This window comes from Delphinus delphis, chromosome 13 (assembly GCF_949987515.2).
Source record: "Delphinus delphis chromosome 13, mDelDel1.2, whole genome shotgun sequence".
Taxonomy (NCBI): Eukaryota; Metazoa; Chordata; class Mammalia; order Artiodactyla; family Delphinidae; genus Delphinus; species Delphinus delphis.
This window is the reverse complement of record NC_082695.1, coordinates 25,884,134-25,898,371: the sequence shown is the minus strand read 5'-3', so window position 1 is coordinate 25,898,371 and position 14,238 is coordinate 25,884,134. Positions and strand designations below refer to the sequence as shown.

General features: G+C 58.2%; 1 protein-coding gene across 1 annotated transcript; it reads right to left on the bottom strand.

The window, feature by feature from the left end:
• Positions 1–552: 552 nt before the first annotated feature.
• Positions 553–2,949, bottom strand: TMEM191C (transmembrane protein 191C). Its single transcript, XM_060029471.1, has 10 exons — positions 2,795–2,949; positions 2,550–2,673; positions 2,196–2,246; positions 1,971–2,045; positions 1,726–1,782; positions 1,543–1,602; positions 1,351–1,415; positions 1,198–1,270; positions 852–889; positions 553–757 (listed from the first exon to the last, which is right to left on the bottom strand). The coding sequence occupies exons 1-10, from the start codon at positions 2,947–2,949 to the stop codon at positions 553–555; spliced, it is 903 nt and encodes a 300-aa protein (XP_059885454.1).
• Positions 2,950–14,238: the final 11,289 nt, after the last annotated feature.

Below are 14,238 nucleotides of genomic sequence, written 5' to 3'. Positions count from 1 at the left end.
AGGTCCATCTCCATTAAGCAAAACATTTACAGAAATGAAAAGACGATGCCCGCGAAGACCGCAGTGGTGAGCGCGCACGGTCCGCACAGCCCGGACGCGGGAGAGCGCCGCGGACCAAGGGGAGGAGGGGCGCCGCGAGGACTGCGTAACCACCACGCGGACGCGGGACACGGACCTCCGCGGGGACCCGCCAGCCGGTGCCCCGGGCTCTGCTCCCCGGAGGGGAGAGCGGGTTTAGTAACAATTCCTACCCCTCCCGAGTGGGCGGCGGGGCTGGAGGAACCGAGGGCCCGGCAGCCTCTCGGGACCAAGGTCCACCCGGAGGAGCCCGGCGTCCGCTCTGCCCGAGGACACATGACGCCCCCGCCCCGGTGTCTCCCATTCTCTCGCCGCCACCCCCGCGTCTCGCCGTCTCTCGCCGCCACCCCTCGCCAGTCCCCCTTCCCCTCTCCCCTCTCCTCGCCAGTCACCCCCGCCACCCCACCCCTCCGCCTGACGCCCAGAAACCACGCGGGAGACACGGGTGCTGGCGGCCGCAGCCGGCGTGATGCACTAGGCGGGCAGCAGTCCGCGCGCGCGCAGCTCCAGCAGCGGGGCCAGCGTGTAGCGCAGGCGACGGATGGCGGCGTCCGAGCCGGGGCGCAAGAGCCCGCGGCGGAGGGCCGAGGGGTTCACCAGCGCCAGGTAGAGCAGCGGCAGCGCCACGACGCCCAGCAGGAGCAGCAGCAGCGTCTGCAGCGCGCCCAGCGCCCACAGCCTGCGGACCACGACGCACCGGCAGACGGGTGGTGGCGGGGCGCCGGGCGCACCCCGGACCCCAGACTCCGGCGCCGCGCCCGCCGCCGGCTCACCTGATGCCCGCCGCGCCCGCGCCGCCGAACAGCCGCTTCTGCGGGGAAGAGGGAGCGACGTACAGCTCCGCGCCGGGGAGCGGTGGGGGGAAACCCCTGGGGGAGCGGAGCCCGTGGGTGCGCGTCGCTCCGTGGGGGGCGTAGCACTACGGGGCGGGTCCCCTATGCGGGCGTGGTCCTTGGGTGGGCCGTCCCGTGGCAGGCGTGGCCGCCCAGCGAGGTTGGTATCAAGGGGAGGGTCCCTGGGGGAGGGGGGGAAAATCCCTGATGGGGTGGTCACGTGTGTGTGGGTGGCCCCGGGGGCAGGTCCCGGCACCAGCCCGTCCCCGCCCAGGCCCGCACTCACACAGTCCGCTTTGGCCACTTCCTCCATGAGCGAGCCCGCGCATCCCTGTCCCCGGCCAGGCTGCGACTCGCACCTGTGGAGACAGGCATGGCGATGTGCCCTCTGTCCGGGCCCACAGTCACCTCCCCACACCCGACAGTCCTAACCCCTTACGGCTCCGGGTCGCCCTGCGAGGCGTCCAGCGCAGTCGCCGCCTCCATCACCTTCCCCTGCAGCTCCTGGAGGGGTTGGGAGTGAGGCCTCACACCTGGGAAGACCTTGGTGAGGCAGGCCCCGGCAGCTCCGGGGGAGGAGGCCGCAGTGGGGTGGGAGGTGAGCGGCTCTCCGAGTGGAGGGTGGCGGCACCTGCAAGACTCCGCTCTGCTCCTGGAAGCTGGCCCAGGCCTCTTCCATCCGCTGTGCGCTCTGGCATGAGGGGAGCCCTGATTAGACTCGGGGAAGTCAGCCCTCTCCACCGTCCGGCGCCTGCCCAGGCCCCACCCACACCCCAAGCCGACCCTCCCACTGAGTAGCCGGCTCCGCCCGCACCTGCCGCAGGGCCTCCGCCTGCCTGGCGTGCTTGGCCTCCACCAGCTCCAGTTGTTTCTTCCGGAGGATCCAGGGAAGGTCAGGAGTCCGGCACTCCCCGAGCTCGCCGCGCCAGATCCCGCCCCAACGCCCGGCCAAGAGGTTCATGCCCACCCCCGCCCGCCCTCAGCCCCAAGGCCCCGCCCTCAGGTCATCAAAGGCCCGCCCACACCAGCGCTCCTGCCCTCGGGGCCCCACCCAAGCACCTGCAAAGCCACCAGTTGGGTCCCGAGTTGCCGCTCTGCGCGCTGCGGACTCAGTTGTTCTCCATAGTAAAAGAGCTGGGGGGTGGGGCTTGTGAGGGCGGGGCTTGCGGGGCTTCTAGGGGTGGGGATTATCCTGGGAGGCGGGGACGCGGCGGAAATGGGGACGGGGACTAGGGTGGGGCTTCCTAGGGGAAGCGTGAGACGGAAGCCGTCTCCTGAAGGTACCTGGCTTGACAGCTCCTCCCACTGCTCCTGCAGCTGATGGTTTTGTTGCTCCTGGACGGGATCGAGGGGGCGGTCCGGGCCTCTCCGAGGTCCCCGCCCCCACCGCAGTCCCCGCCCCATTAAAGATCCCTCTCTTCACTGGCCCCGCCCACCAAGAGCCCCGTCCCGTCCAGGGTCCCACCCTGCTTCAGGCCCCGCCCCACACAAGGTCCTACCCCGTCCAAGGCCCCCCCCTCTCCCCAGGCTCCGTCGCATTCAAGGCCCCTCCCCCTTCACTGGTCCCGCCCATCCAGAGACCCGCCCCGTCCAAGGTCCCGCCCCGAAGGCTCCGCCCCATTTAGGGCCCCGCCCCACCAGGTCCCGCTTGTGCTGCTCCGCAGCCTCCAGCCGCCGGCGTGCCCGGCCTGCGCGCTCCCGCGCCGCCTCTCTCGCCTCCCCGCGCAGGGCCCGCGCCGCCTGGCTCCGCTGCCGCTGCAGGCTGCGGAAGGGAAACTGAGGCTCCGCGGCCCGGGGTGACGCCGGGATGCCAGCCACCTCGCGGTGCCCCCGCATGTCGGCTCGGTCCCAAGGCCCGGGTGGAGGTGAGGAGCAGCCCGCACCTGCGCTCGCGCTCGCTCAGGTCGTCCAGGCGCGCTGTGAGGCTCTCGCTCTCGGCCTCCAGCCCGCGCACCAGCTCCTCCAGCTCCTGCTTCCGCAGGCGCCCGTCACGGTTGTCCTTCAGCAGCTGCAGCAGTAGCTCCTGCGCCTCGGCCATGCCCCGGCTCTGCCCGCCGCCGCCGCCGGACCCGCGTCACAATGGATGGAGCGCGGGGCGGTTCGGAACCGCTGCTCACGGGCAGCCATCGGACGGCGCAGGCCGGTGGGTGCTCGCACCTGAAGCAGAAGGCGAGGCTGGCTTGTTCCCGCTCGCTGCCGACGGCACTGCGGACTGAGAAGCCTCCTGTGGGAAAGAGATCAGGATCCGTAAACAGGTTCTTATCTTTGGACCCAATGATCCCACTCCTGGGAACTTAATCTAGGAAGAAAAAAATAAAATTCTTAAACCACAACGCGTTAAGTGGGTTCACTCAGGTGGGTAGTTACAGTCATCACAAAGAGGACACCACTGTAGTTACTGAAATGATGTATTTTATGTGGCATACATAGAGATATGATGTCTAGTGAAAAAAGAATATGATTTACTATGTATGCTGAAATAACTAAGATTGTAATGTACACTGATAAGATCTTTAAAGGAAACAAGAGAAAGACAAGCTATTTCATTGGTGAAATTGCAGGTAAACTTGTCCTTTTAAAGTCGGCTTTCATTTGGCCAACTTAGACTATGAAGCTGGATGCAAAAGTCCTAAATAAATTATTAGCTGACCAAATCCAAAGGGGTACATTGAAAAAAAAAGGTACATGAAACCAAGAAGACTTTATTCCAGAGATTGTTCAAGATCAGAAAATTGACGTCATTCACCACATGGATAAAAGAGGGAGAACACCAGCTTCAGTAGAGCATTTCAGTAGGAGCAGCACGCGGGATAGAGCTCCTCATCTGTGGAAAATTTAAAGAGGGATGGAAAGGGACTCTAAACTGATGAAAGCTGCTTAGTAAACACACTCCTTAGGGAGGCAGTATTAGCAGCCTTCCCGTTAAGATTTTAAGAGACAAGAATGACCCTCCTGCTCAGGTCTAACAGTGCTGGAGGACCTACAAGGAAGCAAGAAAAAGAAATAGGAAAGTCTGAGGAGTCAGCAGATACAGCTGGGTGCCTACCATAAAGCTGCCCCTCCTGCACTGCTGGTGGGAATGTAAATTAGTGCAGCCATTTTGGAGAACAGGACGGAGGTTCCTCATGAAACTAAAGATAGAGTTGCCGGGACTTCCCTGGTGGCACAGTGGTTAAGAATCCGCCTGCCGGGCTTCCCTGGTGGCGCAGTGGTTGAGAGTCCGCCTGCCAATGCAGGGGACACAGGTTCGTGCCCCGGTCCAGGAAGATCCCACATGCCACGGAGTGGCTGGGCCCGTGAGCCATGGCCGCTGAGCCTGTGCGTCCGGAGCCTGTGCTCCACAACGGGAGAGGCCACAACAGTGAGAGGCCCGCGTACCACTAAAAAAAAAAAAAAAAAAAAAGAAAAGAAAAAGAAAAAAAGAACCCGCCTGCCAATGCATGGGACATGGGTTTGAGCCCTGGTCCGGGAAGATCCCACATGCTGCGGAGCAACTAAGCCCGTGCACCACAACTACTGAATCTGCGCTCTAGAGCCTGCAAGCCACAACTACTGAAGCCTGCGCGCCTACAGCCCGTGCTCCACAACAAGAGAAGTCACGGCAATGAGAAGCCCGCACACCACAATGAAGAGTAGCCCCCAGTCGCCTCAACTAGAGAAAGCCCACGTGCAGCAGCAAAGACCCAACGCAACCAAAACTAAATTAAAAAAAAAAAAAAGAGTTGCCATATGATCCAACAGCCCCACTCCTGGGCATATATCCAGACAAAACTCTAATTCAAAAAGATACATGCACCCCAGTGTTCATTGCAGCATTACTTACAACAGCCAAGACATGTAAACAACTGACAGATGACTAGATAAAGAAGATGTGGTATATATACAAAAGAATACTACTCAGCCATCAAAAAGAATGAAATAATGCCATTTGCAGCAACATGGATGGACATAGAGATGATCATACTAAGTGAAATAAGTCAGAAAGAAAAAGACAAATACCATATGATATCACTTATATGTGGAATCTAAAATATGACACAAATGAACTTACCTATGAAACAGAAATAGAGTCACAGACATAGAGAACAGACTTGTGGTTGCCAAGGGGGAGGGGAGTGGGGGAGGGATGGATTGGGAGTTTGGGATTAGCAGATGCAAACTATTTTATATAGGATGGATAAACAACAAGGTCCTACTATATAGCACAGGGAACTATATTCAATATCCTGTGATAAACCGTAATGGAAAAGAAAAAAATAAATAAGAAGGTGCTGGTGTGAGTGCCCCACACCCCCCCTCCAGCTCTGCGGCTTGGTTTCTCCACCTGTAAAGTGGGGCTGTTACCAGACTCCCTCACAGAGCCAGGGGGCCAGTGACTCACACCACACGGGTGAGGCTCTGCGCCTGGCACCATCACTGGCTCCAGCGTTGGACGTCCAGCCCCAGAAGGTGGCGCCGAGCTCCTGAAAGTCTGGTCCCGACCGAGATGTGAACCCTGCGAAGCACCATCTCATTGATAATTTTTGTATCGATTACATATGAAATACCGTGAATATACTGGGCTCAATGACACACTAGAATCTGGCCCACTTGTTTCTCTTTCCAGTTTCCCGTGGCTCCTGGAACACAAGCTCCAGTCCCGTAGGACAGCTCTGCACCCCCGGGGGCCCCTCCATCCCCTCACAGCGTCCCCATGACCACACCGCGCCCACTGCCTAGGCGTCCTGATCCCGGTTTATGTGGGGAAGCTCAGTGACGACAGGTCACCAGGCAGTGGCAGCTCAGGTGCCCTGTCTCCGCGAGAAGCTGGGCCTGCAGCCAGCCCTCACGGCGGTGACATTGGCCACCCCCTGGGTTGCTGTTCTGCAGCCTCAGAGGGTGAGCCGAGGGGCGCTTTGACCCCTCCCCGCCCCTGGTCTTTAGGAGGAAACTCTGCAGGGAAAGCCTGGGTCTGAGGAAGCCTCCGGAGAAACCCAAGCCACTTCCCTGGCGGTGGGGGCGACAGGAGCCATGGAAACAGACCCCCGGCTGTGGTGCCCCTGCCCTTTGCTCCCACCGGACCCGGTGGAAGCACCTGCCTATCTTCCCACCCAGCCTGCTGGCCCTGCTCTGCCCCTCCCCCAGGACTCAGGTTCAAGGTCCTCTTCTCCGGGCCTCCCTCCCCACCCACGCCCTCACCGAGGGGCACAGCCCAGGAAAGGGGTGGTGCAGGGCCCCCAACCCTGTCTTCAGGGCTGAATGCAGTGGTTGCACACTCAGTGCATGGTCGGGTGAGGACATCTGCGTGGTGCCAGGAGCTCAATAAATGTCTGTCCAATCAGAGAAAGAATAGTTATAAAATCCATGCCTGTTGTGCACAGTCCCTTTTTTTGTATTTGAAACTTGTATTTTTTGCCTGATAAGAGAAAAAAGGGGAATTCCCTGATGGTCCAGTGGTTAGGACTCTGCGCATTTACTGCCGAGGGCATGGGTCCGATCCCTACTCCAGGAAATAATATCCTGCAAGCCTAGCTGCACGGCCAAAAAAAATAGAAAAAAGATTCCCGTAAACCACGATGTATCAAATAATGGCTCAATGGCACAGAGTCCCCCCAATGTGGGCCCGCCTGCCAGCCCCCCACCGTCTCCCACGCCAGCCACAGGGAAGCCACCTCAGTCCCATAAACAGACCACGTGCTCTGATGCCTCCACACTTTGCATGCACTGTTCCCCACCCGTGGGGCAGCCCTGCCTGAGCGCCTGGTGTCTGACCAGCTCCTCACAGCTCTTCACCAGCCTGTTTAATGGTTAGATGTTGAGTTACTGTGACGGCAGGTCAGGTGATGAGCTGTCTCATTTGCTGCCCCCGCCTGCAGCCCCACCTCCTACCAAGGGCCGGAGGAGGCCGGTCAGCGGCTGCCTCCCCCGCCCTGCTCTTGAAGACTGAGGTCTGCATCCCTGTCAGCAGACAGGCAGTGTGGGGACAGGAAGAGGAATCCTCGGGGGGTGCGCTGACGGCCACTGGCATGAGCTCTGCCCACATCCTGGGAGGCACCCCAGGGCCGAGGGATCACTGCCTGTAGCATCACAAAGTGGGCAGGTTCTGGGGATACCCCCGACTCCCCAGGGGGCACACTGCGAGGGGCGATGCCTCAGTGAGGAGCTTGTGACCCCAGCAGGTACCTGCTGAGGGCAGAGGTGGCCTGTGCCCCGAGGCAGGAGAGAGGGTGCCAATGGCGCCAACACGGACAGAGGGTCACTGGGGACCCCCACAGCCACCCGAGGCCGCACATGGCAGGTCTGTGTGCCCCATGTGGGCTGAAGCGTGTCCCCCAGAATTCCTACGTTGAAGGCCTGCCCCAGCATCTCAGAATGTGACTGTGTCTGGAGATGGGTCTTTGGGTTGGACCCTAACCCAGTCTGACCAGGGTCCTTGTAAGGCGAAATCTGGCCACAGACACACAGAGGGACTAACAGATGGGGACACAGGGTGATGAGGGCATCTACGCGCCATGCAGAGGCCTCTGGAGAGAGACCACCCGGCCGACACCTGGGTCTCAGACTTCCGGTCCTCAGAACCGTGAGGAGTCAACCCCATGCTCTGCTCCCAGCCTGGGGTCCTTTGCTACATCGGCCGGATCCCCCACAGCCTGCCTTCCCCCGCTGTGAGGGAGTCCTGGGTGGCCCCTGAGGGCAGGGCAGTGGTGGGAGGGTCATCCGGCCCTTTAACCAGGGGTCAAGCCCAGACTGTCAACTGGCATTTTTCAACTGTGGTATAATTGACACATAACATTAGTTTCAGGAGCTCAACACGATGATTCCATCTTTATGGACATTGTGAAATGATCACCACAGTAAGTCAAGGTAACATCGTAAACCACACAGTGACCAAAAAAAAATCTACCCTCAGCCACGTTCCCAGGTGCCCCACGAGGCAGGAGGCCCCTCAGAATCAGCAGCAGCAACATCCTGCAGTGTGGAGACCTTTAACGACACGCTGCCCCACCCCCCACCCCACCCCCCGGCTTCGGGGGGAGCCGTCCAAAAGCTTCCTCTCCATTTGCTGAACTCAGAAAATGTCTTTCCAGAAGGTCTATGAAAACATTCCGCTTCGGGGCTGCCTCCTGCCTTCCTGGATTACATCCAGGAAAAGAGAACAAAATGCAACAATCAAGGTACAAACAGAAGAAAGAAAATTTAAAATAATCGCTAACACAACAATTGTAAATCAACTATACCTCACCTAAAAAAAAAGTTGCTAAGATGCTTTAAAAATCAGTAAGAGTTTACTGAAGGGAATGAGCCTGCAGAGTAGAACCAACACATCACCTGCCCAACGAACAGAAAACCGTCTAAATGGAGAGATGACACCAAAGCTTCCAGGGAGGAAATCAGGTCACACATAGGGGACTGGGCTTCTTCTCATGCTGGAAGGTAGAAGCCAGGGGAGCAACTCCTTCAAACTTCAGCAGGAAAATGACATCCAATCCACAGTTCTATACCCAGCCAAACTACCAATTCCGTGTCATTTAAAAGCATTTTCAACATTTTAAGTCTCAGGAAACCCACTTCCCATGTGTTCTTTTGTCAGGATGGTACTGGAGCAAATACGCTACCAAACAAGCGTGTCACCCAAGAAAAGAACACACAGAAGCCAGAAAACAGGACTTCTGTTACAGGACAAAAAGGCAGGACGCCAGCCCAATCTGTGCAGAACAGTAGGCGCCAGAACAGACAGTGTCTGATTCTGTGGAAAACTGTACTGGGAGGCATTTCACAGAGTCAAAGGGTGGAGAAAGAAGCTCAGATCAAACTGAGCAGTTAAAAAGATAAGATCATTATTAAACCTCAAGAAAAATAAGAAGGGCCAATACACTTGTTGGCCCAGCAATAAACAAATGTACATGGTGATAACCATTATGGCTTGGCCAGTTGCACACTGCACCAGGGTTTGTAAATGCAATTGAACGGGACATGGCCACACCCGTCTGCTTACACCCTTTTTGGCTGCTTTTGCTCTGTGACTGCAGAGGTGAGTCACCACAGAGACTGAATGGCCCACTTACTATCTGGCAACCTTACAGAAAAAGCTTGCCAAGCCCTAGATCACAGGAAATGTCCAATAACTATTTGCAGGGGTAGGAGGGAAGGGGAAGAGGGTAGAGATGAACTGAAATGATCACCTGCTGTGAGGCTGGACTCTGGTTGCCTGCACGATGTGGGGATGGGCTGGGAAGACGAGAAACCATTTTTTGTTTTAAGCCTTTTTAAGAGCCATTTGATTGTTCAAACTATGTTTGAGTATTGCTTTGATATACCAAAAAAAAAAAAGAATTTTAAAACAATTGAACAGAACTTACTGAGATTTAGAGCAGCAAAGCCCATGTTCTTCTGGGGGCTCGCCTGCTGCAGCCCTGTAGCTGCCTGAATGCCTGCAGTACATGGAGTTCGGGGGCTGAGCTGGCTGACCACGCTCCCAGGCCCAGCGCGCTCCTGGGTCTTCACTCAGCCTGGTACCCCCACCCTGGTTCAGGAGGGACAGTCCTCCAGGGAATAGGGTCTACTGTCCCCGACCCTAGAGACTAAGATTATCCCCCTTCCCGGCTCCCACCCACCCCACCCCAAGACCAAGCGGCAGGAGGGAGCAGTTTGCAGTAATGAGCACCCCCTGCCCCAGCCCAATCCTGCTGTTCCAATGCATGGTCCTGGTCATGGGCCAGACCTCCTCTCACCCAGGCTACCGGGTCCACACCCCACCCACACACCCCCTGCTTCCCAAACCGCCTCGGCCAGCTTTGGCCAACAATGCCAGAAAGGATGCTGACCCAACTGCCAACTCCAGACGCACACATGCCACCGAGGGCCTAGGCCCCTCTGAAACCCACCCTTAGGCCTGGGGCAGGAAGATGTCCACCCCAGCTCCCACCCTCCCAGGTCCTGGAAGCACTGGACAGAGAAAGGAAAGCAGTTTCTCATTTAGCAAGAGAACAGCCAGAGAACAGAGGCCTCACACAAGTTTTCAATCAAGCTTTTAATGAAAAGATCATAAAATAACAGTTTCTCATCACTGTACATTAAGACTGCACGCTTCTGAATGGAGAGATCGGTGAACTGCTTTACTATGACACTTGAGGGTTGCATACCTGCAGCTCTGACCTGAATTTATCCAAATTCTCGAGGGAAGTGAACTCAGTGTGATGACTGACAGTGGCGGTGGCCAGTACAGGAGTGCGATCGTGGTCCCCCCTTCCGGGGAAGGGCGTGTAGCAGGACATGATCCCTCTTCCAGTTCCCATTAAACAAAACAGCTATAACCCCATCCCTCCCCTCCCCCTCGAGGTATTTGTGAATGGGCCAGTGCCCAACCTGGGGTCCCTCAACGGGGGAGGGGGAAAGCAAATGATGGGTGGGGGACAGAGAGGTTCCCCTCAGCACCTGGCCCCACAGGGCCCCGCCAAGTGGAGGGGGGGAGCCCTGGGGATCCTCTCTGCCCTGAGTGAGGTCTGTTATGCAGCATATTTGAGGTCAATAAATTACAGCAATAAATAGCAAGGTGAGGTAGGGGGAGGGGTTCCCGGTAGAAAATTAAAGTGGGGTGACAAGCCCGGTGGGGGATGGGTGGTCCTAGGCAAGGGGTCCCAGGCAGCCTCAATTCCCACAGCGTACACCCACCCCGATTTGGAATGTCAGACTGAGGCTCTGGTCAGGCCCCGCTCCACAACCCCTTCCTGGCATCGGGTTCACAGGTTCAATGATGCCCAACCTGGCTCTGGGGAATAGCGAGGGCCTTGGTCCCTACAGGGGGCCGGTAGGGCTGGGATCCCTGGTCTGTTCTGAGGCCTGGCGCCTCTGCTTTCGCCCCCACAAGCCAAGGGGACGGGACGGATGCGGCCGCCTCTGCCCTGATCCCTGCCCTCCCGGCTGCCCAGGCCTCACCCTGACTCAGGACGGCCGCGGGGAGGGCGGCTGGGGTCCGCCTGCCCAGCCAGCCCGCCCCGATCGCACTCCTGCATACGGCCAGTCCAGTGAATACTGACGGGTGGGTGTGGGGGCGGGGGCGGCGGACAGCCCAGAGCCCCCAAGTGGCGACCAACGGTAACACACACGGCTGTGTGAGGTTCTGAAAGTCCGTCTGTGTCCAGATTGTTCGTTTCACAGGCTGAGGTGTATGGCTATGCTGCAAGTCTCTGAGATTCGTATTTGCTTAAAGGTTCATCTTTTCTTCTTTACCTTTTTTGCAATCCTGGAGGAGCCCCGGTGGCGGGCTCGGTCTGGCGGGAGCGTGCGGTGGTGGAGCCGTCTACCGCTCGCTCGCCCCAAGTCTGAGAAATAAATACATTCATCACTGCACAAACATATTGATACAAAAACAACACTGTTCAGAGTGTTTGCACCGTCTGTGTAGGTAAGGACCGGCCCAGTGAGCCCCTCCCACTGCCGGGGTGGAGGTGGGGGTCCCCAGGGGGGCGGGGACCCGCTGGAGTCGACGGAGCTGTGCAAAGGTCCTGGCTTTTTGGCTTGAGAGGGACCCTCACATCAACCCACCCAAGGGTCGCAGGCAGAGCAGCGGGATGGGGGCGCACATCCATCCCAGGGCCCAAGCCCAGGCTCAGGTCCTGTGGCCAGAACTGACAGCCACCCCTACTAGCTGGCTAGCTGGCAGGACCACCACAGTCTAGCCAGGAGGCCTGGGGGGCGGGTCAGCACGGGCCCAAGCTCTTTGGTGCCAGCTGGGCTGGGAGAGGCCCGGGCTGGGAGGAGGGCTCAGGGGCCTCCACGCCTGCCCCGGCCCCACGGCGGCCCCTCTGCCCGTGAGCCATTCCAGGGCCTACTCAGAAGGGGTTCCGGCGGAAGGTGGGGTTCACTGGGACTGGCCTTTTATCTGCTGAGGTCTGAAACTGTAAAAGTTTATGTAAACAATGAGATAAATATATTAGTATCTTTTTTCTGAGCCCATTGAGGTTCCATACGCATTCAAAATGTGCTTTGGTTTAAAAAATAGGTTTTGTGAATTTGGATGTGAGCTTTTGTCTTTTTTTTCTTTTTCTTTTTGTTGTTGTTTATCCTCTTTCCTACATGACATCTGCTATTTTCTGTTTCCTGTTTCTCCGAAACATTCAGGAATTAAGTGACTAAAGCAGAGAACTGTAAGCCGCCCTTGGCCTCCAACAGCCTAATCTCCTGGTGAGGCTCTAACACACGTCCATGCACACACTCACAAGCACACATTCCACATGAAACCAAAGGAAAAGGAAAACAAAACCAAGTGTTGTGTTAACCCCGCCCGCCCCACAAACCCTTAAAGTCTTAAATAGGAAACTAGTGTTTCGCTTTCTTGTTAAAATACAGAGAAGGCTCGATATATGATACAATACTCAGGTGGGTACAATACTACGTCGCACGAAGGTCGTCGAGTGAGGGCCTCTGCGCCCAGTCCCTGAAGCTCTGCCATGAACCACCTGCTTCACCGGGGGCCACGCCCAGGGGCGTGTGTGCAGCTCCCGCTACAGACTTCTGTCGTGTGGCTTAAGTGCTGACGGAGTAGGGGGGTCGGGAGAGCAGAGGCGCTGGAGGGGCCCCCGCCTGACTTGCTGGAACACAAGTCCCCAGAGGGGAGAGGAGCAGCCCGAGGCCGGGGGTACCCTAAGGGCTCAGCAGGGCCCCATGTGGCCTGCGTGCCCTCACTCCCAACACCCACCACTCGGGTCCCTGAACTCAGGCTCTGGTTTCAGCTGGAGGGTCTCTGGAGGGGTGGAGGGTGGGGGTAGGGGATGACTCCGGAATTTTTTGGTCTGAACTTAAAGTAGAAAAAAGAAAAAGAAATGAAAACATGAAGCAAAACGAAGAAGATAAAGCCGCTGGTCCAGCCCTGTGGCTGCAGTAGGCTGAGGACAGTGGTGCCGACCTCTCGACCTTGGCCTGGCCTTGTGAGCATGGCTCTAGGCCCATGGAGGTGTCTGAGGCTGGTGGAGAGCCCAAGGCGAGAGGTGAGGGTAGGGTGGGATTCAGGGCTGAGCCCATGGGTGGCAGCCAGCCTCTCCCCAGACCGCCCAGAGATGCCAAAGCAGAACAGGTCCCCACCCTGCCAGGGGGCTGGGAGAAGATATACACATCCCTGTGGTCAGCCCCTCTGCACTGGTCAGGTAGGGGCTGCTGCTCTCCCGAGGTCAGGCTCTTGCAGGCCCAGGGGACAGGATGGGGGGGGCTCACTTCCGCCCCGTCCTGGCCTGGCCGGGAGCCTCCAGGAACTTGTCCCACTGTGTGGCTCCCGTCTCCTGGCACCTGGTCCTGTGCCGGGGGCTCCCCAGGGGCTGGAGCACCTATACCCCCACTCGGGCCCAGATGAGAGGCAGCTCGGGCTCCCTGACGCCCAGCAGCACACTCAGAACACCTTCAGGGTGGCCAGCTGGCCACACGCGCACAGAGGAAGTACAGGTGCCCCTTCTGAGAGGGGGCACAGGCGGGGGGCCCAGGAGGGCGACAGAAGGGAAACACAAGCGTCACGGCCACAACTGCCATCACCAACCAACGTCCTGTTCTCACAAATTCAAGAGGTAGCAAAAGGTCAGAAGTCTCTCCACCTTGATGGGCAAGGAAGGAAGGAAACGCGACATGAGTCCACACGTACCGCGCACACCACACACACGGAGAAAATGGAAACGCGTACCAACGTCCTGGCACCGCGGCCAGCCTCCCCCCGCCCCCCACCAACCCCAGACCTTCCAGTTCCAACATTCACATACACGTTACACGGGGTTTTCTCTTAATAAAAAACAAGTACCTCTAAACAAAGAATATTCCTCAGAAACTATGGGAAAAGCACTCTCTCTCCTGAGGCAGCCGAGGCAGGGCTCGGGGCCCAGGGAAGCCTTTGGCCAAGAAGGGCTTCTGGGGCCTGGAGGGTGGGCGCCCAGCCCACAGTCGGGCAGGGGGGGGTGCCTGCCCCGGTACATTCAGTCTGCAGACCCAGGCTCAGCCCCGAGGGGCCGGAAGGAAAATAAACTCTTGTTGGTTTTGGTTTAAAAAACAGAATTCAAAAAGAAAAAAGGAACAGATCAGTAGGAATAACAGCCACACAGGCCCAGAGGGCTCTTTAGTTGTGGAGAGGTAGGCGGTGGGGGCCCCTGACTGTCCCAGCACCAGTGAGCGGTGACCCCTGGCTCGAGGAGGGAGGGCGCTGTCCCCTCCCTCTGGCACCGCTCCCCGCAGAGCCAGGCTGGCAGCAGACACCCCGGCCGCGGCAGCCCTGCTCCCCGCAGCATGGAGGGAGGCCCCCACTCCCCCTGCTCCAACACAGCCTGCGGGACACCCCCCGTGACCCACTCCCGCAGGCCCCGCCGTGGCCCTC